Below are 23,771 nucleotides of genomic sequence, written 5' to 3'. Positions count from 1 at the left end.
GGCCTGGCTTTCTGGACAGCCAACATCACTTTACCAAGGGGGAAACTGAGGCTAGAGAGGGGGTCATGGAGACCCAGTGACTTAAGGACAGTGGCAGTAAGGAGATCCAGGTATCCCTACTCTGGCTTCAAACGTCCAGGAGGGAATCCTTCCTGCCAAGTCCTGCTGCCCGCCCTACTGCCACACATTTTGCAGAGAAAACGCTTTCTACAAAGGCATTTATTTTTCCCCAAATACACCCCCAGTTAACAAAATTACTCAGAGTCCCACATTTAAATTAGAAATCCCCACATCTTTCATTCCTGGTGAAGGGAGGGATGTCAACAGGAGGACATCAGATCATCAGAAGTTTACTCCACTGGAGGCTGGGGACCGGCCAGAGACAAGCCAGGAAGTGGCTGCCCAGCCCCAGAATAGCACCATGGTGGGAGAGGGGGCTGTCCCTGCCCCCAGGCTCCAACCAGTGAGGAGAGGCCCCAGGCTTCCCCTATGCTGCGGCTCTCAGCTTCCCGGGGTCTGTCAGGCCTTGGCTGCCTGCCCCCCTGCTCATGCCTGGAAAGACACTTTGGAAACCATCCGATTCTCCAGTCGTGGTGAGAGGCTTTGTCCCTCTCTCCAGGTTTCTGCCCCCACCCTCTGTTCTGGGTAAGGATTAGGGACGGGATGGGAGTGAGGTATCCAGGGAAATGTGGTACAGAACAGGAGTACAGTAGGGAGTGAGGCAGGAGCCCCCTCACAACCACTCTTTCCTCACGGGTTTCCCAGCTGAAGGGCAAGCTCCTTAGGGAGGGGCTTGTCTTCTCACGCAGGGTCCCCAGCACCTAACACAGTGCTGACACCCCATAGATGCTCAGTGAACATTACTTGAGTGGATACACGAAAGGAAAGTCAGGAAAAGCAGAGGGACAGAAGCTGACCCCAAGGGGGCCCACGCAGCTGCCCAGAGACCCAGTGTGACCAGCACGTGCTTCCCGTGGGGAGGGCGGGCAGAAGGTGGGGCTCACGGGGCACAGCCCAGGGCGCCACGGAAGAGACGGGGCCAGGGGAGGTCCTCACGTGTTCCAGCACGTGCACCTGCATGCCTGCATGCCTGGGGGAGGGGCCCTGTCTTCACTTAGTAGGACAGGGCAAAGGCCAACTTTAGGGACAGAGCAGAAGGAGAAGCCTCTAGACTCGAGGAAATGCTAAGGCTGCAGTGGCCCTGTCAGAGGAGACAGAATTACGGGCAGGTGGGAGAAAAGGCTGAGAAGGGATAATGGGTGACTGTGTATCACATCTTTGAAGAAAAAAGGCAGCCAGCTGGTCCATGTAGCATATCCATTGGAGAAAGAAGGCGGCAGGATGATTTATGTATCGTGTCACTGGAGAAATAAGGCAGCAGGACGACTTGGGAATCATGTCCATCGGAGAAATAAGGCTGCGGGGTGGTCTATGTATCGTGTCCTTTGCAGAATGAGTAGACCCGCTAGAGTAGAAGCCATCTGTTAAGGGCAGAGAAGCCCCCAGCCCAGGGCTCACACTGAGGCCCCAGTGCAGCCAGAGGTGGGAGCCCCAGGGCAGGGCAGCAGCTCCCTGGTCCTCGTGGTCAGGCTATTTCTGGTCCATCATCTGCATTTCGTGATGGGAAGGAGAAAAAGGGGGGAGAGCATTAAATGCAGGAGTTCTACTGTCGGGAGCGTGCCAGAACCCCAGGGATGCGGTCACATACTCAAGGGGAAGAGTATGTGTGACAGGGCCCAGCAGTCTGACTAGCAGCCCCCTGCATCAAGCGCTGCCCTCGAGGCTCAGACACACACACACACACACACACACACACACACACACAGCAGCTGGGCATCAGACAGACCACGAGGGTGCCTGGGGGAGACTGCCCAGTCCTCGCCAGCCTCTTTCTCAATCCCCAGGGGTTCACCCACCCTGCACACAACCCTCCCCTCTGTCTGGCACACTCTTCCCTTCCCAACCCTGCCCCCACACCCTCCCCGTCCTTCGATCCATCTTCTTCACCCCATAGATTCACACCCCTGGCCTCACTCCACTCCCTGACCTGAACGGAGAGTTTAGAAGACAGACCGGGGCATGTGCGACCCTGCTTCTCCCTCTCCCATCCTTTGGGCTCCGTCTGTCCCTGGAGAAGTAGCTCTCCCTTCTGGGGACTGCCTCTGTGCTTGTCCGGCCTGGCCAGAGGCCAGGGGGCCAGGCTGCCACACTGGGGCGCAGGATCAGGAGGCCCACTGCTCCACACACCCAGGCCGACGTTTCCATCTCCATCTGCTCGATCCTTCTATGCCTCATTTGGTTCAGGACAACGGGGAGGCGGATAATTTATCTCCATCCCTCCAGACCCCAACACAGGCCTCCACTCCTGCCATGAAACGTTCTACAGCATTTTGAAGGACTTGCTTTACAGAGCACTTCTGCATTTGGCACCTTGGCATCTCGTAAGGAAGGTGTGACAGGATTTCACTCTATTCCACAGATGAGGAAACCCCCTGGGAGGTTATGGGCAGAGACTTAAAGCGAGGTCTCCCCTAGGGGGCTCTTTCTTCTGCATGATGCTGCCTTTCTGAAGACCTCTCACCCAGCTTTTATCTTGAATTCTGCACAGGTTTCTGAGGGCCCCACTGCCCCCCACCTCTGGGAGTTTCCTGAGCACAGGGCCTATGTCCTTTCTTCCTTTCTTCCCAGAGAAAAGCTAAATGCAGGGATAAGCCTCCAGGGACTTGGTGAAAGTTTATTTCCTAACAGGGACAACAAGGCAACCTGAAAATTATTTAAGGCTCCATAACCTCTGGCCAAAACTTAAGGTCCCAAAACCTTTGATTTTCTAGCTGGAAGCCACTCATATTTAATGACAAGTCTGCATCAAGGAATAGTTTGTTCAAAATACACACGCACACAGACACACACACACAGAGATACACATATATTTATACACAAACACACATACGTAGGTGTGGCTCTCGGTTACTTTTAATAAGGAAGAATCTCAAACTAAACTAACCTCCAACCAACCACTTGCTAATGTAACTGCTGATGTTACAGTAATCTAAATAATAATGATTGCTAACACGTACTAACCACTGACTATGGACCAGGAACGTGGCTGTCTAGCTGAAAACCACATTTCCTAGCCTCACTTGAGTTAGGAGTCATGTGACTAGGTTCTGACAAATGGACATAACCGGGAGTGACAGGAGCTATTTCTAGTCAAGCCCTAGAAGAAAATGTCCCCTCCCTCTCCTCTTTCCCCCTTACTTCTGGAGGGGGTGTGGGAGCTGGAGCAGCTACTCTGGACCTGGGGCTGGAAGCTTTGAGTGGAAGAAGACAGAAACCAGGTAAGTGGAAGTTGGTTCCAGGGCACCAGTGGCCTTAAGACAACCTCGACTCCTGTCCTGGTTAAGCCTCTATCATATTTGCGTCCTGTTAGAGCAGCGGGGACCTTGGTTTCTCTGCCATTTCAACAGGGGGGAATCGAGGCTGCTCTTCTGGGGAGGGAGCCTCAGGGCAGCAGTGAAGGGTGATAATCACCCCCACCAACAACAACCCTCCCCAGCCTCCTACACACAGGTGCACAAACACACAGATACACAATCTCAAACACCACGTGTCTTTACCTTCTTTGCTTTCAGAGTGTTTCAGAGGCCGCAGGGCTGCAAAAAAAGGAAGGAGTACACAGTGAGGGGGGCACCGTGAAAAGTGGTGGGGTAGGGTGTTGGGCAGAGGCACAGGAGCCAAGCAAGAAATAAAGGCTAGAAGAACTGGGAGGAGAAGGCAGGAGGGAGAGTTGAGAGGGTGAGGGCAACATCACAGCACCAGAAAAGGGGCCCTCGGCTGCTATCCCAAGTCCCAGCTCCACTCTGTGGCTTGTCACTCCTCCCCCGGGCTTCAGTTTTCTGCATCTCTATAATGGGAACAACTCCCCGGCCCTCCTATGAGCTGGAGATGTGAGAGTACACTGAGCTGGCTCTACAAATAGGGTGAAGTGAGGCACTAAAGGAGGCTGCAAGTGTCCCCTCGTGGGCCCGGGATTGTGCAGAACTGAGACCCAGTGCTCTCTAAGCCTCCCTCTTCTCCCCACTCCCTCCTTTCTGCCAATTATACCTGCCTCTGAACATGAAAAATGAGGCCTGATCCCAGGGCTGTCTCCACACTGGCCACAACCGGGGACACCAAAGGCAGAGAATTAATTGACATAATTTACAGCAGTCCCCAGGGATCAATTTCCTGCCCTTCCTTCTGCGGGTGTTGGGGGGAACCTGTGTCAACTGGCACCATCCCAAATGGCTCAGTGGGAACCTGCCTCCCCCAGCCAAGAAGCCCAGGGAAGAGACGGCAGTGAGGCCTCCAGTGACTGTGGGGCACCAGTACCTTGGCACCCAGCCCCCGCTGGGCTCCAGGCTTGTGCCATGCCCTGTGCAAAGTCACTCGAGATAGCTTCAAAATGGCCCTCTGGTGCCATCAGGGCAGGATGACATTTTACAGATGAGAAACTGAAGCCCAGAGGAACAAAGCACTTTGACCAAAGTCACACAGCCTCTAACCAGAGTGGGACTGTGTCAGGCTGATAATACAGTCCTAATAACAGGACTGCAAAGTATGGAGCCCTTATAGGCGCCAGGTATGATACTAGGCCCTTTAGATACATGATCTCATTTAATTTAACCCACACAACCTATGAAGGGAGCAGTTAGGAGGAAACTGAGACCCAGAGAGGCAAAGTGACTTGCTCAAGGCCACTCAGCTTATATGAGCTGGAGCTGGAACTAAAACCCAGGCTTCCCTGTCTCCTGAGCCCTCACTCCACCCCTAGGAAGCCACCAGACTCCAAAGCGCAGGTCCCTCAGGGTGGAGTGGCCTGGTAGGCAGGTAAAGACAGAGGCAGGAGAAACGAAGCAGCACCCGGGAGACCTGCCTGAGGTCTAACGCTGAGCAAAGACAGACGCACCTAGGTTGGGAGGCCTCAGTCCCCGGGACACACTTCATTCAAACCTTCAAGTGAACGTGGCCCCTCCAGACTCTGGAGTCCTCTCCCCTGTTCCAGCTCTTAGCTCAGACTTACCCGTCTTGGATCCTTCTCCATCCCCATCCTGGTCCTCAGCGCCTGGAAGAGTGAAACAAAACTTCCTCAGCCCCACTTTCATCATTGAACTTCTGCTCCTGGGAGCGCGAAAGCAGGTAAATGGGGCTGAGCAGGCCTGGTCTATGGTCCAAATGCTGGACACAGGGTCAGAGCCTGAGACCAGCACAGAGCAGAGCGCTGTGGCAGGACGAAAGGGACCCCAGCCTGGAGCCCACCGCTCACCTGGCCAAGGACCATCTACTTGCCCCTGCACCATCCACCATCCACTCACTCACCAACCCAGTCAACCACCACCTCCAACGTGCATACCCACCCGTCCATGGCTCCCCATCCTTCCGCAGCCTGCCCAGCCACCTGCCACACAGGCAGCCACCCACCTGTTCCAACTGACCGGTCTCCTCTCCGTTCACATACGCTCTCCTTCCTGACACCCAGTCATCTCCCACCCCTCACCATCTACTTCCATGTTCACCCACATACCACCCACCAGGGTCAACGCACCCACTCGCCAATGTCCACTCACTCACCCACCACTCACTGGAGTCAACTTACCTATCAAGGTCAAACCACCTACCTATCAATGTCAACTCACCACCTACCAATCACCAAAGTCAACTCCTACTGACCCCCCAGCCCAAGCAAACAGCAGCTGCTTCAGACTCTGCCCACTTGGAGGCAGACACACCCTCTCACGGTGACACGCAAACCCACGAAGCATTCACGCTTGTGCTACTCGAGTTCCATGTGCTTTCACTCACAGACACACTCATGTGACATAGGCTCTCACAGTCACGCTTGTTTGCACAGACACATCCATCCCCTTGTCACACATCCACCACTCACTCCCAGTCACACTCATATCCACACTCATCCTGCCATGTCTGCACACTCACGGGCAAGCTCACACTTGTTTACAACACATGTTCAGCCTCAAGATCACATACACACACACAGTCTAGCTGCATTTGCACACCCACACTCATTCTGTCACTGGAGAGTGACACTCGTGTTGATGTCACAGACACACTAACATACCCAGAGACACACGCACGCACACACGCACCTCCCCCTCTCTCACTCACCTGCATTCTCCTCCTCACAGCTCTGTTTGATCTTCCTCCAGCACACGAAGGCCAGGGCCACCAACAGTGCGACGAGACAGACAGAGAGCCCCACGGTCACCCACAGGGCCTCAGGGGGGAATGTCATGGGCTGCCCTGGGAGGGGAGGTGGGGAGAATGGAGAGAGACTGTCATGCCTGGCCCCCAGTGGCCCTGAGGACAGCCCCTCTGGCTCCAAGGTGCGAACAGGGGCTCCTACCCTCATTGGGCCCCGACACCATGAAGAGAGCTTACTTAAGTTCCCGTGCCCCTTCCCTGCCCATCCATACACCCTCTAAACCCTGACAGCCGTGGCTGCCGTGGACATGCCTCAGCCTGGGAGGGCTGAAGAGTCTGTGGTTGATGATGCTCAAGAACCTTCCATGGCTCCCTACTGACATGAGAATAGCGCTTCAATCTTCTTCTCTGTAATTCCACTGCTCCAGCCAAACTGGTGTCCTAACCTTTCTCTGCAGAGGCTCCTTCCAGCCCCCTCACCATTGCTGTCAGTTTCCTCTACCTAAAAGCTGCTCCCTAACTCTCCATCTAGCTTACGATTCCTCCTCGGGAGGCCCTCCCTGATTACCCCAGTCCCACCTGGTGATACCCCCCATCTTATAGATCAGGAGTTGGCAAACTACAGCCCGTGGGCCAAATCTGGCCGGTGGCCTGTTTTTGTACACCCTTGAGTTAATGATAGTTTTACATTTGTAAAGGGTTACCAAAAAAAGGAAAAGCAGCAGCAGCAGCAACAAAGACGGTATGTGGCCCACAAAACCTAAAATATACATTATCCAGCCCTTGACAGAAGATGTTTGCAGATTCCCGTGTAAAGATGAGGGCGGACACTGAGGGTGCCAGAGTGAAGGTTCTGGGTTTACCCAAGAGGAGGAGACTTGCCAGGGGAATGTTTCTGTGCAATGCTGAGAGCCCTCCTGTTAGCTATCTCAGGGCAGAGGGAAGGAGCTGAGCCACCCTCGACTGGGTCAGGGCCAGCAGCTGTTCTGAGCACACCATCCTCCAGCCCAGTCCCAGGACCCACGCGGGGTCCTGAGCAGAGGCCCTGGAGACAACAAATCTAACAAAAGCCAGGGGGAAGGCAGCTCCTGCAGAAGGTGCTGTCAGGGCAGACAGCAGTGCCATGAACCCTTGGGCAGTGGAGACCGTGACACAGATGAAGGGATTTGCCGCCGACGTCACTTTCAACGGGCATGGCTGGCAACGCTGCCGCTCTGGATATTGGCAGCAAAGGGACCCATCACCCTGGCGAGCAGGAGCAGGGGAGGAGGACAGGAGCTGATACGAGGGGCCTGGAGGGTCAGTCCCTGAAGCTCATGGAAGGGACCCCTGGGAATCCCAGGGTGGGGCTCCTGCAAGCAGAGCCACGGAAACACCCAGGAGGAGGGGCTCTTGCTATGTCCACCCTCAGGCTGGTGTTGGTGCCTGGAGCACAGGTCAGACTTGCCCTCATCCCACCAGTCAAGGACAGAGCGGGGCTCAGACCTGCATCTCCAGGCTCCATGTCCAGTGTTTGCTCCATAAAGTCCCCTCCACCCACAGCACCCGCAGGTATGGGAGAGACCAGGCTGGAGGACTGAAAGTCTGAATCCCAGAGTGTTTAACAAGGCTCAAAGCTGCCTGAAGCAAAATACAGGCCAAGGGCTCCAAAGTAGGCCAGACCTGCTCTCACAAACACAGGAGGCTGGGTGGTGGGGAGGAGAGAAAATGAGGCTGAGAGGCTAAAAGTTGGATTCTGGTCTGGTTCATCTGCTCACTGCAGGCTGCCGGAGCCAAGGTCCACAGACCCCCGTGTTTGAGTTTAGAGGGGCCACAAACCCTCAAAACTTAAATGCAAATGACTGCATTTATCATGTATCCAATTTTCAAAGAGGTGTCTAATCACCAAAAGAGTCAGAGCCACTGTGCTAGCCTGTGGCCTTGGGAAAGTTCTCTCTTCTCTCTGGGCTTCAGTTTCCTCACCTGTGAAATGAAAGCACTTTAAATGTCAGCTACTAAAATTTTCAATAAAGATTCTTCTCTTAGGTGGGGTAAATGTCCCCAGTGAGCAGGAGCAGGAAAGGAGGATGGCAGCTGACATGAGGGGTCGGTCCATGAAGCACACTGAAGAAACCCCTGGGGATCCCAGGGTGGGACTCCTGCAACAAAGCATGGAGCAGAGCCACAGAAGTACCCGGGAGGAGGGGCTCTTGCTATGTCCACCCCTAGGCTGTTGTTGGTGCCTGGAGCACAGGTCAGCCTTGCCCTCATCCCACCAGTCAAGGACAGAGTAGGGCTCAGACCTGCATCTTCACGTACACGAGTATAACCACATTTATATTCACAAGCCCTTTCTACACAGTGTGGCGAATATCCAATTCAGCTCGGTGTGCAAATTATCACAGAGTTCACCAATCCTTCAAGGTCCCCTCAACTCCCACCTGTCCCTAGAGACTTCTCCTGAAACTCCAGCCCATTCTGACCACCCCCCCTTCTCTGAAAGCTTCACATTCTCTGTCAATCCTGCTCTATCTAATATTTCTGATTCTCTCCTGTGGATACATCAGACCATATACTGTTCTCTAAAAGGTCAAAGAGACCCCTCGGGACATCCAACAGCCCAGGGCAGTGACTCCTCCACAAAGTACACACCTGAGGGTCTCCAGAAAGAGGGTGGGATCAATCTTGGGGAGGGGGTGGGCAGAGGGAACACAGCCTTGCCAGAAGGAAAACCCTAAAAGAGAAGGAGGAATGAGCCTGAATTCCTAGAAGGCAAGTGTGATGGGCACTGCCTCTGAGCTTGCAGAAGTGAAGGCCACGTAATGTCCATGTAAGTGGGGGGAACAGGAAGATAGGAATAAGTCTGTGAATCCTGAGGCTTATGCAGAAACTGGCCACCAGGGGGATCGGGACTTGCATGGGCTGCGGGTCGGGTGGAAGTCATGGAAGAGAAAATAGGAGAACCAGATGGACAGAACCTGCTGTCCTGACCCCAGAGAATGCAGGGAGACCCCTGGGAAAGCTTAGTTAGCCCATGAGGAGGGACAGAGGAGCCAGAATGAGGTCCAAACAAGGATGAAGACTGCCTCCCCTGGCCTGAGTGTGGGCCTGAGCCCTCTTCACAGAGGGGTGCCCACTCAGGTGGGCACTAAAGGAAGGGAAGTGTGTCTGGGCTAGGACCCCAAAACCAGAGATTGAGGCAACTGCCAAAGGGGCAGTGTTGATCTAGTGTTTGACCACATGGGGGCAGCAGAGAGAGCCCGGCTGTTCCAAAGGCTGCCTGGGTCCCGCTCAACTCCATCAGGAGAGCTGACATTGATGGGGTGAGGGGTATGGCCACCTGGAGAGGCCCAGCTGTCTCTCAGGGCCTCGCAGTCAGATGGTGCCCAGCATCAGATGGTGATGTAGCAACACCTTCCCAGCACTTGGAGAGGTTACCGTAGGGAAGCACTCCAGAGCTATGCCTTGTGGCTGCTCCAGAACTCCCGCCCACACCTCCAGATCCAGGCAGGTACTCAGTCCCCTGTACAAGAAGCACAAGTACCACCTAAGACACTCTTAGAAGGGCAAACACTACAAATGATTCCTATCAGCTCGATAAAGCAAGTCCCTTAAGGACTTCTTGGGGGAGAGTTTGAAACACCTGAAATATATGAAAATGTTTTAAGTCTTCTGACCACCCAAGCCTACCTAAATTCCAGCTCAGGGTCGAGATAAAAGGCAATGGTCCCCTCTATCCTTCCCCAGCTGTTCGTCTGCCCCTACCTGTGATGGTGACAGAGCCATGAGCGTCCTGCTGCAGCACAGGGTTGCGCACCAGGCAGCTGTAGGTGCCATTAGCGCCCAACACCACCCTCAGGACACTGCGCACGTCGAACAAGCCCTGCTCGTTAGCCATCTGCGACGTGGTTACGTTGCCGGTCAAGGGCGCACCCTGCCCATCCTGCCAGAACACTTCGGCCTCGGGGTAACCCCGGTAGCTGGAGCACGTGATGGTCACCGTGTCCCCGGGCCGCAGGTCCTTGTTGGGCTCCAGGGTCATGCTGGGCTTTGAGTAGGGGGCTGGAGGAGAGCAGAGGGTAGAGGGCAGAGGTCAAGGTAAGGCAAGGGCAGCGGGACACAGTGGAGGGGAAAGGTGCCTGGGGCTGTGAGGACTCGGGTTAGCACTGGGGCAGTGGGTAAAGGAGCTGACGTAAGTATGAGGGGTGTGCAAAAGGGAGGGCACCCCCCTTTCGCGGCTCTCACCTGCCACCTGCAGGCTGACCGCGGCGCTGCCGAAGTCCCGGATGCTCACGAAGCAGGTGAAGCTGCCCTCATCAGCCACGCGCACGCGCTGCAGCCTCAGGGACGCGTTGCCCTGAGCCAGCAGGTCTGGGAAGAGCGCAGTGCGATTGGCATAGGCGCTACCCTGGTCGCGGCCCTCGGCGAAGCTGTGCACCAGCTGTTTGGTGTCTGTCAGCTGCCAGATGAGGTTGAGCTGTGCCAGGCTGAAGCCGGGCTCGGGCGAGAAGGAGCAGCGCAGGGTGGCGTCAGTGCCCACGAGGGCTACCACGGGGTCTTCGGGAACCTGGACTTCCACAGCGCCTGAGGGCGAGGTTGGAGTGGCAGGCAGTGAGGAGGGGCGCCGACACTCTGGGCTACCACCCCACAGCACCCTGCTCCTCCTCCATCAACCCCCGAGTCCCGTTCCATCTTCCCATTTTCTCCCCAGACCTAAAAACAGATTAAGTCTCAGCACTTCCAGACGTGGAGTCTCCCTAGTCTTCTGACAAGAATCACAGCAGTTTGGCCTTGGCCTGAGAAGGTCCATCCCCGGGGGTGGGGGGTGGGGGTGGGGGGGGTACCCGGCCTGGAGCTGCCTCCAGCCCTAGCAAAACTCCCCTTTCCGCCAGGATCCATTTCCCTCTCCTATCCTTCCGCTCTCTTCTGAGATCTGAATGCTTCTCCATTCTCTCCAGAGGTTTCCAGAGCCCTGGAGTCAGGGGACCCAGAGAGCTGAGAGGACCTGTAGTCATCACCCTCACCCACTCCCACCACGGTTAGATTGCCGCCTATGCACCCTGTTTATCTTTTCCGTTATTATTATTAGGCATCTCACTGTTCCGGGAGACTGAAGGTATGGAGCTAGATTCAGATACCGTGACCCCTGCACACAGGACCACCCCCACCCCCAGGGGGACATTTAAGAAAACAAAACAAAAACCTGTGGGGCTTCTATGCGGTGTAATGGTGACAGAGCCATGAGCGTCCTGCTGCAGCACGGGGTTGCGCACCAGGCAGCTGTAGGTGCCATTAGCGCCCAACACCACCCTCAGGACACTGCGCACGTCGAACAAGCCCTGCTCCTTAGCCGTCTGCGACGTGGTTACGTTGCCGGTCAAGGGCGCACCCTGCCCATCCTGCCAGAACACTTCGGCCTCGGGGTAACCCCGGTAGCTGGAGCACGTGATGGTCACCGTGTCCCCGGGCCGCAGGTCCTTGTTGGGCTCCAGGGTCAGGCTGGGCTTTGAGTAGGGGGCTGGAGGGGAGCAGAGGGTAGAGGGCAGAGGTCAAGGTAAGGCAAGGGCAGCGGGACACAGTGGAGGGGAAAGGTGCCTGGGGCTGTGAGGACACGGGTCAGCCCTGGGGCAGTGGGTAAAGGGGCTGCGGGAAGTATGAGGGGTGTGCCAAAGGGAGGGCACCCCCCTTTCGCGGCTCTCACCTGCCACCTGCAGGCTGACCGCAGCGCTGCCGCTGCCAAAGTCCCGGATGTTCAGAAAGCAGGTGAAGCTGCCCTCATCAGCCACGCGCACGCGCTGCAGCCTCAGGGACGCGTTGCCCTGAGCCAGCAGGTCTGGGAAGAGCGCAGTGCGATTGGCATAGGCGCTGCCCTGGTCGCGGCCCTCGGCGAAGCTGTGCACCAGCTGTTTGGTGTCTGTCAGCTGCCAGATGAGGTTGAGCTGTGCCAGGCTGAAGCCGGGCTCGGGCGAGAAGGAGCAGCGCAGGGTGGCGTCAGTGCCCACGAGGGCCACCACGGGGTCTTCAGGGATCCAGACTTCCACTGCGGCGCCTGGGGATGGGGTTGGTGGGGTGGGACGGTGAGGAGGGGACGGGACACTCCGGGCCTCCCCTGTCCACCACCCCCCCCCCTTTTTTTTTAAGGCCTAAGAGTTTATTACCTTTGGTTCTAATTCAATCAGCAGGAATATAGTAAGCACCCGCTATGCCAGGGGTAAGAGTTAGGAATGCCACGGAGAACAACACCAAGGTCACACCTCTACAGAGCTTACGTTTTAGTGGGAGAGAGGGACAAACTAGCACACAAATTCTTATTAGTATGTGATTAGGGGTATGAAGGAAGAAAGCAAGCCAATGGATAGAAAGCAAGGAGGTAGCTTTTCGAAACTCTGGCAGGTATTTTACACCTGTCTGTGCTGGTTGCATTTCCCAAATATATATTATCTTTATAAATTGTAAAAAGGGAGTCTTAAAAAAGTATGCACCAAAATGTTATTAGTGGTTTTCTCTGGATGAGAAAGAATCACAAGTGCTTTTTCATTTTTCTTTTCCTAAATACACATGATTAGTTTTTATGCAAGAAAGAAAGAATACCCATGCATTTAAATATGGTGGTGAGCCACTTTCTCCATAAAGAGATATTAAGCTGAGATTGAAAGGGAATGAAAAAAGAGTATGACATAACCAGAGACAAGCCCGGTGGGGCAGGTTCCCCCGCTCCTACCCCTGCCCTCTATCCTGTGGATTTACCCTGCAGCCTCCCACCCAGTCACCTCTGCCTCCAGTCCAGCTCTTCTTTTAGAGCCCTGGAAAGTTAAGTAGGGGTTCCTGATAGCTTTTCTTTTGGTGAGATGTGTCCCCTAGCCTGGCACTGCCATTCTTGGGTAATGGTTAGATTGTGTGATTTGGGCATCAGCAAAGCAGGCACACTCAAAAAGTGTGAAGATCAAACAGTCTCGAAACAAAGCTAACTGAATACTGCACTCATTAAAGGTTTCTCACACTTAGAAAAATAGCATTTTATAGTTAGTATTTTCATCATGAATAACATACAGGGAGTGGGTATCATCATCTTTGCAGTGTGTAGTGATCTCTAAAGGTCTTAAGTGGGCATTGGATCTCTTGCCACAATGCCAGGTGCCCCTCTCCAGTTGGAGACCAACAGGGTGCCCCTTGTATCGGGCATTTGGGGGATGAAACCGGAGGAATCACCCAGACAAAGCCCTTTGTCTAAAGAAATCAAAGAATCAATAGCTCTGGGTAAAGCGGTGCTTCCTCTTTCCGACCACCAGATGGCACCAGACACTCAACTTTGTCTTCCCCTTGGCGGGAGAAGGCAAACTCTCCCTAAGAGCAGAAACTGATTAGGATTTGAATTATGATGATGCTGTTATTAAAGTAGCTGCCATTATTGAATGCTAACTCTGTGCCAAGAACTGTGTGGGAAGATTTACACACCTGCTATGTGGCTGGCATCAGTCTTGGCCCTGGGGATACATCCTGCTCTTTGAGCAGAGCAGGCAATAAGCAAGCAAACATATAATACGTCAGGTAGAGATAAATGTTGGGAAGAAGCATGAAGTAAGGTCGGGGAAGGGGAGGGAAGATGAGCTATTTTATACAGGTAGCCAGGAAAGCCTGGGGAAGGTGGCATTTGAGCAAAGGCTTGAATGAAATAAGGGATCAAGTCATGCAGACATTCAGGGGCAGAAAGTTTCAGGCAGAGGGAACAGTATGTGCAAAGGCCCTGGGGAGGAAGCACACATACAGTTTGTTCGAGAAACAGCGCTATCACATTTAGTGCTCACATTACCATTTTACCAAAGAGAAAACAGAGGCTAAAAATGTAAAGTAAGTTGCCTGTTGGATCCCAGAGGCAGGAACGAGGTGGATAGGGCAGAGAGGAGATTGGGAGGAGGTTAGCCAAAACCTCCCCAGCCCTGCTAGACAGAGAGACTTGGTGGGAGTGGTCCCCTCCTCCCCCACCTCCAGGCCCCACTCTGCTCCCCTCACCTGCGAGGCAGAACCACAGCACTCCCAGGGCAGTGGCCACACGCATACCCGTGCTGCCTGGTCCACACAGCATCTTCCCGTGAGGCAGCTGACAGCTGGGCTCTCCGTGGTGGAAGGCTGCCCCTGCCTGCGAGGAAGAGGAAGTGAGGCCTTTGTCACAAAATGTCCTCCCCAGGCCCTCTCTCACCTCTTCTCCCCTGGACCAACTTGGTGGAAGGCTGCAACTGCCCGCTGGGAGGTCCTCCCTCCTACACCCGCACAAGGCTCCCTGCTGAGGGATATTTTGAGAGATGCTGGCAGGAGGGAAGTGAGTCACTGGGGAGGCTGGACCAGGGGAGCAGGGCAGGGGGCAGCTGGGACCCACCCCTTCTAAGATGTTAGTATGCAAGCAAAAGGAAGGAGAGGCAAGGCGGCAAGGCAAGTCTGCCTGCTCAGGCCAAGGATGTACACGGATTGGCTCAAGACAACAGCTAGTCGGGGAGAATAAGACTTAGAGATTGGCTAAGAGGTTGGAAGTTTATCCTAAAGGCAGCTGGGAGCCACTGAAGGTTCTGGAATAGAGGAAAGGATATGGTCAGAGCTGTGGTTCCTAAAGATTACTCTGACAGCATGTGCAGGATAAATGAGAAGAGCTGGACAGAAGAGACAAAGCAGGTCTGGGGGAAAGTGACAGCATGGTAGGACAGGGGAGAGAGAGAGGGAGCAGTCAGGGTGTCTGTGGTTTTGAGCCCAGTGACCAGGTGGGGCACTCACGGAGACAGAGAATGTGGAAGGGTTCAGTGTAGGGCACGTACAGTGAGCAGTGTTTGTGCAGGAACTTCCAGGTGAGACTTCTAGAAGGCAGCCTGGTATATGAGTACGGGGCTGAAGGGAAAGGACACTGGCTAGTTTAACTTGTGTGTATTGAGTGCCCAAGACAGATCAGAAATGGACGAGGCCTGGACTGGGGCTGACCCCCCAAGCGGAGTCAGGACCGAGTGAGGTATTTCTGTGATATACGTCAGACCTGAGCCAGGGAGGCCCAGACCTCCCTGGGTCCAGCCCTGCTCCTGGTCCTCGCTGCCCTCCTGCCCGCCCCCAGCCCCACCAAGCTGTCCCCCTTCTCCCTGTGTCCCACAGCTGCTGCCTGATTGTTCGTGCCACCTCCTGACCAAACCACGTCACCAGGGTCGATTCATGCTATCCAACACGATTTCACAAAAATATAAAAGGTTTCACATTCTCCAAACCACCCAGGGAGCCGGGCTGCCTTACTTGGTCCCATTCTGCAAGAAGAAAAAAATTAAAGCCCAGATAAGGGAGGGGACTTCGTTAATGTGATGTAATTTGCCAGCGAGCACAGATGAGAAGGGTTTGAGTTCCCCACCTCCTGACACACCTCTCTGCCCTTCCAGGGAGCAAATGTCATCAACAGCCATTAGCATCAATTCCAGTCACAGGCACCCAGCCTCAACCCTCCCAATCCCAGCCTAGCACCCCACTCCCCACCCCATACACACACACCCAGCAGCTGAGCTGAGGGAGTCCCTTAGCCAAGCCGGGTGCATCCTGCCCAGCCCATCCTCCACCCCCAGCTGTCCGTGGCGGGGAAGCCCTGAGCAGCCACTTCCTTCCCAGACACTTCCGGTCCAAACCTGGCGGCCTCAAAGCCTTGCCGCCTGCTGAGTCAGCAGCCTTCGCGCTCCATTCATAAAATCACCCTTGGCGGGCGCCACATCCTGCCTACAAGGGCCACCACAGCCCAGAGGAAGTGCTGGCAGGCAGCGGCCTGCCATGCTTGCCTGCCCACTGAAGGAATCACAGGGACTAAGGTTAAGAAGCTCCCAGATTCCAAGTCTCCCTTCCTTTCTTTCACCCCCAGACAGAACCAAGGCCTGTCCTTCCTGGGCCTCCCTCACCCTTCCCACTGCTGCCCATGCCCACCGTCTCCCACCCTGACCTGTGCGACCAGCACTCCTGTGATCCTCCTGAGACCCTCCAGTCCGTCCCTGACAACCCCACACTTTACATGTCTCCTCTTAGGACCTGAGGCAGGAATCTGCTCACATCCTTCCCCCACAGGGACCTCTCATGGTTCCCTATTTACCGCAGGAGTAAACCCACACTCCTCTGCCTGGCACTCGAGACCTTTCTTGTGACCTCTCCTTCATCCATCAAGCTAATTCCTGCCACTGGGTTGTACTTGCCAGGGTCGCTTGGGACTGCCTGCCACCTCCACGAATGTGGGGAGGTCAGGGAGCACCTCTCTTCCGACCAGACCTATCAGGTTCCCCAAGGGCCGAGCTGTCCTTCCCTCCAGAGGGAGGATGAGAGGTTCCCAGGGGTGGGCATTGGATTTGCTCCCTTCAACTCCCTTCCTAGACTCTGGACTCAGGGAAGTTCCCACTCTCATGCTTTCCCTGGGGAGAGGCCCTTGACAGACCAGAACCGAGGACACCAAGAGACTCCCACCCCGATAGCTGGGCTCCCAGAGCTGAGGGCAGGAGGGAGGAACACATCTCAGAGACACGATGTTGCCAGGGAATGGGCGCATGGCCTGTGACCAGTGGGACAGATGGGCTGCCCAGTACACAGAGCCCCATGGAGACACACAGACCTCACGCTGCATTCATACCACGTTGCCCACCTTTTCTACAAAGGGGAATTGTCATCCCCAGGCAGGACCTGCCCTGGAGCCAGCATGTACAGCCCCTCCCAGTGAGTCAGCAGCCGGTTCTTCCTCCTCCTCCTCCTTCCCCCTCGTCAACCCCAGTTCCAGCCGAATGTGGGAACTCCACGGAACCCTGCCAGGAAAGACCACAGGGTGCCTTGGCTTTCCCAGAGGAGCAGGAGTGAGGGAGCCAGGCCACCCTTGGCCTGAGGGTACAGTAAGTGCATCCAACCTCAGCAGAGGTGGAGCCACAGGGAAGCTCCCAAGAGATGACCCAAGATGTACCCCCATAAAGCCAAAACCAAAAATCAAGGGCTGAGGCTGGGCTCTATATCAAGATGCCCTGGACCTGGGGATATCCAAGAGGAACTCCTTGCCCCTACCATGACCACCAGTAGCACCCCATATTCTCTTAACCCCCTGCCTCTTCCAAATTCCTGCAGGGGCTGCTTGGACAACATTTCCCACAGAGAGGGCAAGAAGGGTCAAGCCACATAACCAGTGCCAATCTTTGCTAGCCAGCATAGGATAGAAGCACACTTCTGAAAACAGCAGTTAAGCCTCTGGATCCAGCTATGCCTGAAGCAAGCTGCACACCTAGACTGCCCAGATACTTGAGCCAATCATTTTTTTCCCCCCTCAGGCCAGTTTGAGCTAAGTTTCTATTACCTGCAATTGAAGGAGTCCTTGAATATACATTCATTTGTGTATTTAGTTATTGACTTAACTATTCACCAAGTGCCTGGTAGGCAGGCACTGGGAACAGATAGGACTAAGCTGCGTCTGTCCTGCATCAATAGGGAAGTGCACAGAAATCACCGCAGCTCCGTACAGAGTACTGTTTAAGATACAGTGAGGGCTATTTGGAGGCACCTCAGAGATATGATAACCCTAAAGGTGAGTGCTGACAAATGATGAGCAGCTCCCCAGGTAGACAGGCTGGGAAAGGTGGTCTCTCCCCAGCCCCAGGAGACCTGTCCTCTTGGCACTGCTTGTCTGCCTCTCAGCCAGATCTCTTTGCAACAGTAAAAAGTGAGCCCAAAGTTTGGGTTCTAGTCCCAGTTCTGACACTTTGCTGTGCAGTCTTAATAGGTGACTTCCCGTCTCTGAGCTCAATTTTCCCATCTATAAAAGAAAAAACGCTTTACTGGATGCTAATGGAACGTCATTAGTACGTTAAGCCTTCATGTACTCTATCCTTAAGGTCCAGCCAATTAACTGCCATGCAGGTCACACTGAAATGTACAAAATGACTGTGGTAGAAACCACTAGTGTTCCCCTTACATCTATTCTCTTCCTCTTCTGTAGAATATTTTGTTAGGCAAAACAAGAGGCATAGGGCCTCTTGGCTAAAGACTACAGATCCCAGCCTGCCTTGCAGCAGGGTATGGCCATGTGATCATTTTCTGGTTAATAGGATGTGGGAGGAACTGATGTGTACAACTTCTGGGGCATGCCTTTAAAGAGAAGGAGCATACCCTCTCTCTTCTCCTCCCCCTTCCCACTGGCTGGAACACAGACGTGGTGAGCAATCTAGGACCATGCTGCCAAAGGCAACACCCTGGGGACTGCAGAACAGCAGGACAGAAGGCCCCTGAGTGGCTGCAGTATCAGCCCTGGACATACCCGGACTGTCACTTGGGTGAGAATAAGCATCTATTCTAGCGTCACCGTTATTTTGGATCTTTCTTACAGCATCTGAAGTGACTAATTTAGGGACTCATCCCTCCCTTCCTCTCCCGCCTTCTCTTCCCCCTCTTCCCACCCCGTGAAAATTGCTACTGCTCAGAGCAGCAAAAGGAAACCACATCTAAAATAGGTGTTTCAAAACATGAACTGAACACTATCTCATCAGAGTCACTTAATGATACCTGGGCACAGCTTAGGAGATATTTCAAGGGTAGACATGACTGGTCTTAGGGATTGTTTGTATGCGAGGGGCTGAAAGAGCCAAGGATGTACCGACGGCTTCAACCAATGGGTGCGTGTGTTACACATAGAAGATGGGGAGACCTGGAAATGAGGGGGAAGAACAATTCTGATTGGGCTTGGAATGGATCACCCATGACAAAATGTCTGATGGATTCCTGGACACGCAGAGCTGGAACTCAGAACAGGACGGGGGAGCTGTTCATGGAAGCCAAAGTTGGGATCACTGAGGGAGCTCATGGAATGAGAAGAGGCCCCCCACCCCCCGCAACAAATCCTGAAGAAGATGCAGAAGTTAATGGTCAGGTCGCAGAACGGGGAACCTTTCTCTGGCCACTCCCACAACCTCTGTGTGCTCCCTCTAGTGACGGGCACCCACTACCTCCCAAAGAAATCCACTGGCTTTTGAGCAGCTCTCATTGGTGGAAAGCTCTACCTTTTACTGAGCCGAAGTCTGTCAGCCCATATCATTCCTCATTCGACCCCTTGGAGCATGCAGAACGAGTCTGCCCCCTCCCTTATAACAGCCCTGCAAGTATTAGATCTTCCTCTCCCTGGTAGAGGTCATACTGGGCAGCCATGCCACATTTTTCACCAAAACAACCCAAAATAATAGACTGTCAAATCTGTGGCCAACAACCAGCAGGCATTTGCTCACATTGCTGCAGATCCACATCTCTGCCATCCTCTTCTGAAAACTTCAGGGAAGGGGTGGAGCTTTATAGGATGTTTCATTTGTTACAATTACATTTCATCCAGTTAAGCTGAGTCCCTCACTCCAACTGCCATGATATATTTTTTTTAATTATGGCAAAATACACACAACATGAAGTTTACCATTTGAACCTTTTTTTCTTCTTTTTTGCCTCACCCCATGGCTTGTGGGATCTTAGTTCCCCAACCAGGGATCGAACCTGGGCCCTCGGCAGTGAAAGCGTGTAGTCCTAACAACTTGACCGCCAGGGAATTCCCATTTTAACTATTTTTAAGTGTACAGTTTGGTGGCATTAAGTGCAGTCACAGTGTTATGTAACCATGCCACGATGTTATGTAACGATGCCGTTTTTGAAGTACTGTTTTGACAGTACCTGGTGCATAGAAGGTGCTCAATAATTTTTTGGTGGATGAAGAAGAGAACAAATGAATTTATCTAAAAAGGTTGCCCTCCTCTCCCCACTTTGTTTCTTGTGTCATCAAGGTCCTCAGGGAGAGGACAGGAACAGGAAAGCCCTACAGCACTAGGGTCTGCCCCAGGATCAACGTCCATCCACTATTCAGGGCTTTGGGGTTACAAGTTTTCCTACTTGTGCTGCCACTCACCCAGCAGCCCATCTATCTCATCCCCAAAGTGTCACCGCTTCTGGCGGGGACCACTCAAGTGGAGAAGAACCAGAAAAAAGGCTCATTTGAAGAAGCTGGACTCTTCCTCAAGTGCTCAATTGACAATTAGTTCCAGGGTTTTGTCAGGGATTAAGGTTACCAATCTGTTCTTCCCGTAATCTACCTTATTCCCCATAAAACTGGTTATTTGCCCATCTTAGGTCTTCCAGCATTCATTTATCAATTCACACAACAAACATGATGCAGGTTTATAGCCGGCATTACGGGAATGGAGGGTCAAGCACTTCATGGAGGAGTGGGGAGGTTTAGTTGGACCTCATAGAGGAGGAGACATTTCAGCTGTCTGGCACAGGGGGCAGCACCAGCAAAGTCACAGGGAGGAGCAAGCACCCACAGCATATTCTGGGAAGACGGGGACTCCGAGGAGAGGCAGTCAGGAGATGAGAGGCAAGGGAGGTGCTCAGGGGTCAGTTAGGGACCCTGGATTGATTCTGTACACAGTGGGAAACTGGAATGCTGCGACCCACACCTTCCCGCTCCCCCCACCCCATCTACCCCAGTTGTCCTGAAATATCCCTGATAGCTTCTCAGAGATCTTATCTCCAAATTCACTCCGCAATCCTAGGGGCCAGAAGACAAATCCATTTAAAGCAGATTATCACCTCCACTCCTGGCCTGAACTTCGGTTCCTTCTTAACAGCTTCTGTCCCTTCTTTCCTTGATACAGAAGCAAAACAGATGCTGCGCAGACCTTCTCTGCCTTCACTAGTCAGTCTTTTTTTTTTTTTTAAATTATTTATTTATTTATTTATTTATGGCTGTGTTGGGTCTTCGTTTCTGTGCGAGGGCTTTCTCGGTGTGCGGGCCTCTCACTATCATGGCCTCTCTTGTTGCAGAGCACAAGCTCCAGACGCGCAGGCTCAGTAGTTGTGGCTCACGGGCCTAGTTGCTCCACGGCATGTGGAATCTTCCCAGACCAGGGCTCGAACCCGTGTCCCCTGCATTGGCAGGCAGATTCTCAACCACTGCGCCACCAGGGAAGCCCCACTAGTCAGTCTTGATACTCTTATTTTGTTCCTCATCCTTTCTTCTAGAGTGCCCCTCCCTCGTTCTAGGCTGGCTCCTGGTGATAACAGGGCTCCACTTTCCTGCAGGGAACCCATTCCATCTGGTGCTGGTGGGGCTCATCCCCAGCCTCAGGCCTCAGCGTGTGACCAGACCCAGCTTACTGGAGAATGCCTGCCCTGCCCCCACTCAGTGATCTGCTTGGGAATGAGCCTGTGAGCCAAGCCACACCCAATCAAAGACCTCCCAGGGCTCTGCTGCTCGCCCTCTCAGAAAACACTCTTTTTTTTTTTTTTTTTTAAACTTTTTTTTTTGGTAATTTATTTATTTACTTTATTTATTTTTGGCTGTGTTGGGTCTTCGCCGCTGCTCGCGGGCTTTCTCTAGTTGCGGCGAGTGGGGGCTACTCTTTGCTGCGGTGCGCGGGCTTCTCATTGCGGTGGCTTCTCTCATTGTGCAGCACGGGGTCTAGGCGCGTGGGCTTCAGTAGTTGCGGCACGCGGGATCAGTAGTTGTGGCACACAGGCCCAGCCGCTCCGCGGCATGTGGGATCTTCCTGGACCAGGGCTCGAACCCGCGTCCCCTGCACTGGCAGGCGGACCCTGAACCACTGCGCCACCAGGGAAGCCCAACACTCTTTCTTGTTGAGGTTGCTAAGAAGGATGTGGTCTGGGGCTGTTGGCAATGAATCTATCAGCTAGCAATAACCTAAAGAATTGATCCAAACACAGAGGCAGAGGTGAAGGCAGGAGGGATACTGAGCCCCGAAAACAACATTTCAGCTCCTAGGCCTGAAGCAAGCTGCTAGACTAGACTGCCCAGATACATGAGTAATCTTTATTTTTTTCCTTAAGCCAGTTTGAGCCAGGTTTCTATTATCTACAGCCGAAGGAGTCCTTGAATATACATTCATTCGTGTATTTAGCTATTCACTTAACTCTTCACTGAGGGCCTGTTAGGCAGGCAATGGGGACAGAGAGAGGACTAAGCCAGTCTCTGTCCTCAAGGAGCCTGCATTACAATAGGGGAGTGCAAGAAATCACTGCAGTTCAGTACAGTGTACTATTTAAGATACAGTGAGGACCACTTGGAGGTACCTCAGAGACATGATAACCCTAAAGGTGAACCCTTAAGATTGACCTGAAGCTCCCCAGGTGGTCAGGCTGGGAAAGGCCATTCCAGGCACTGGGAGAAACCCAGGCAAAGGCAGTGAGGTAGGAAGCAGCATGGGAGGCTGGAGGAATGCAGGCCCTTCCATGTCGGCAGACAGGAGATGTAAGATGGTGGTCACAGGAGGAGGAGAAGCTAAAGGGCAAGCCAGGGCTGGAACAGGAGGTCATGTTTGGATTTAGCTTGTAGGTGATAAGAAAGAAAGGGTTTTAAGTAGAGGAGTAATATTGTTGCCATAGGTAGGCCCAACCTTTGATTAACTGATGCATATGTAATGTTAACCTTGCAGAGGAGGTTTGAATTTTAAAGGATGACATTTTAAAAGGGCAATGGTTTACTCAAAATAAGAGCTGATGGCAGAATTTCGGGCATCAAAGAATTTTTTCTCTAGACCGTGTCCTCCCGGATATGCTCAAAATACCCTGCTCAGCCTGTGTGTAGGACCTACTGCTGGTTCTGGATGTAGCATCGAGTCAGGCAGGGGTCAGCAAATTTCTTCTGTGAAGGTCCAGATAGCAAATGTTTTAGGCTTTGCAGGCCCTCCCATATCTGTCACAAGTGCTCGACTCTGCCCTTACAGCAGGAGAGCAGCCAGAGACAGTGCATAAATGCATGAGCAGAGCTGTGTTCCAATAGAACTTTATTTATGGACGCTCGGAACTGAATTGCATATAATTTTCATGAATCACATGATTTTTTTTTTCAACCATTAGAAATGTAAAAACCATTCTTAGCTTCTGGGCTATACAAAAACAAGCGGCAAAAGATTTGGCCCAGGGGCCATAGTTGGCAGGGACTGGTTTACAGAAACACTAGCTCCATTCTCAAAGATACCCAGGCAGCAGCAAAAATGGAAAACTACAGGGAACTGGTACATTAATGATGGTGCATCTATATAATGGAATAGCATACCGCCTTTCAAAAGAAGGTGTACTTACATGGAAATAAGCCCATGACATAGGTCATGTGAATAAAGAATATTGTGAGTTATATGACCTAATTTCTATATTAATAAATGGTCCCATGGTCCCAGATCTAGTCACCTACCTCTCACTCCGTCTCCTATATTTCAGTGCAGGCCCTTCCTTCTCTGGCACTGAACCCCCTGGAACTTGCTCCTAGGCCCTCTCCTTAATTCTCTCTACTATTTTTTCCTAGATGATTTCATCCACTCCCATGGCTTTAAATATCATTTATATGCTGGCAACTCCCAGATTTACTTCTCCAAGTCCACACCTCTCATCTGAGCTCCAAACTTAAACCCAACTGTCTCCTAAATATCTGTGTTCCAATGACTCACAGGCATCTCCCTCTTAACATGTCCCTCTTCAAACTCTTGATTTCTTCCCCAAACCTGTTCCTCCCCAGCCCTTCCCACTTCGTAAAGGCACCATCTTCCACCCCCTCTGATCAAGCCAGAAACCTG

General features: G+C 53.1%; 1 protein-coding gene across 1 annotated transcript in view; it reads right to left on the bottom strand.

Moving 5' to 3' along the window:
- Window positions 1–204: 204 nt before the first annotated feature.
- The window catches only part of CD276 (CD276 molecule), a 30,765-nt gene continuing 7,198 nt past the window's right edge, over window positions 205–23,771 (bottom strand). The window contains exons 2-10 of the mRNA XM_068555175.1: window positions 14,191–14,317; window positions 11,882–12,229; window positions 11,384–11,698; window positions 10,426–10,764; window positions 9,946–10,242; window positions 6,166–6,300; window positions 5,063–5,104; window positions 3,618–3,653; window positions 205–1,608 (exon numbers count right to left, since the gene is read on the bottom strand). Coding sequence (XP_068411276.1) covers window positions 1,586–1,608; window positions 3,618–3,653; window positions 5,063–5,104; window positions 6,166–6,300; window positions 9,946–10,242; window positions 10,426–10,764; window positions 11,384–11,698; window positions 11,882–12,229; window positions 14,191–14,263 — 1,608 coding nt within the window. The 5' untranslated portion in view covers window positions 14,264–14,317 and the 3' untranslated portion in view covers window positions 205–1,585. The remainder of the gene's footprint in view (window positions 1,609–3,617; window positions 3,654–5,062; window positions 5,105–6,165; window positions 6,301–9,945; window positions 10,243–10,425; window positions 10,765–11,383; window positions 11,699–11,881; window positions 12,230–14,190; window positions 14,318–23,771) is intronic.

The sequence above is a fragment of the Eschrichtius robustus genome, chromosome 1 (genome assembly GCF_028021215.1).
Source record: "Eschrichtius robustus isolate mEscRob2 chromosome 1, mEscRob2.pri, whole genome shotgun sequence".
NCBI classification, from domain to species: domain Eukaryota; kingdom Metazoa; phylum Chordata; class Mammalia; order Artiodactyla; family Eschrichtiidae; genus Eschrichtius; species Eschrichtius robustus.
Note: the sequence above shows the minus strand (reverse complement) of the source record. Positions and strands in the feature narration are given on the sequence as shown.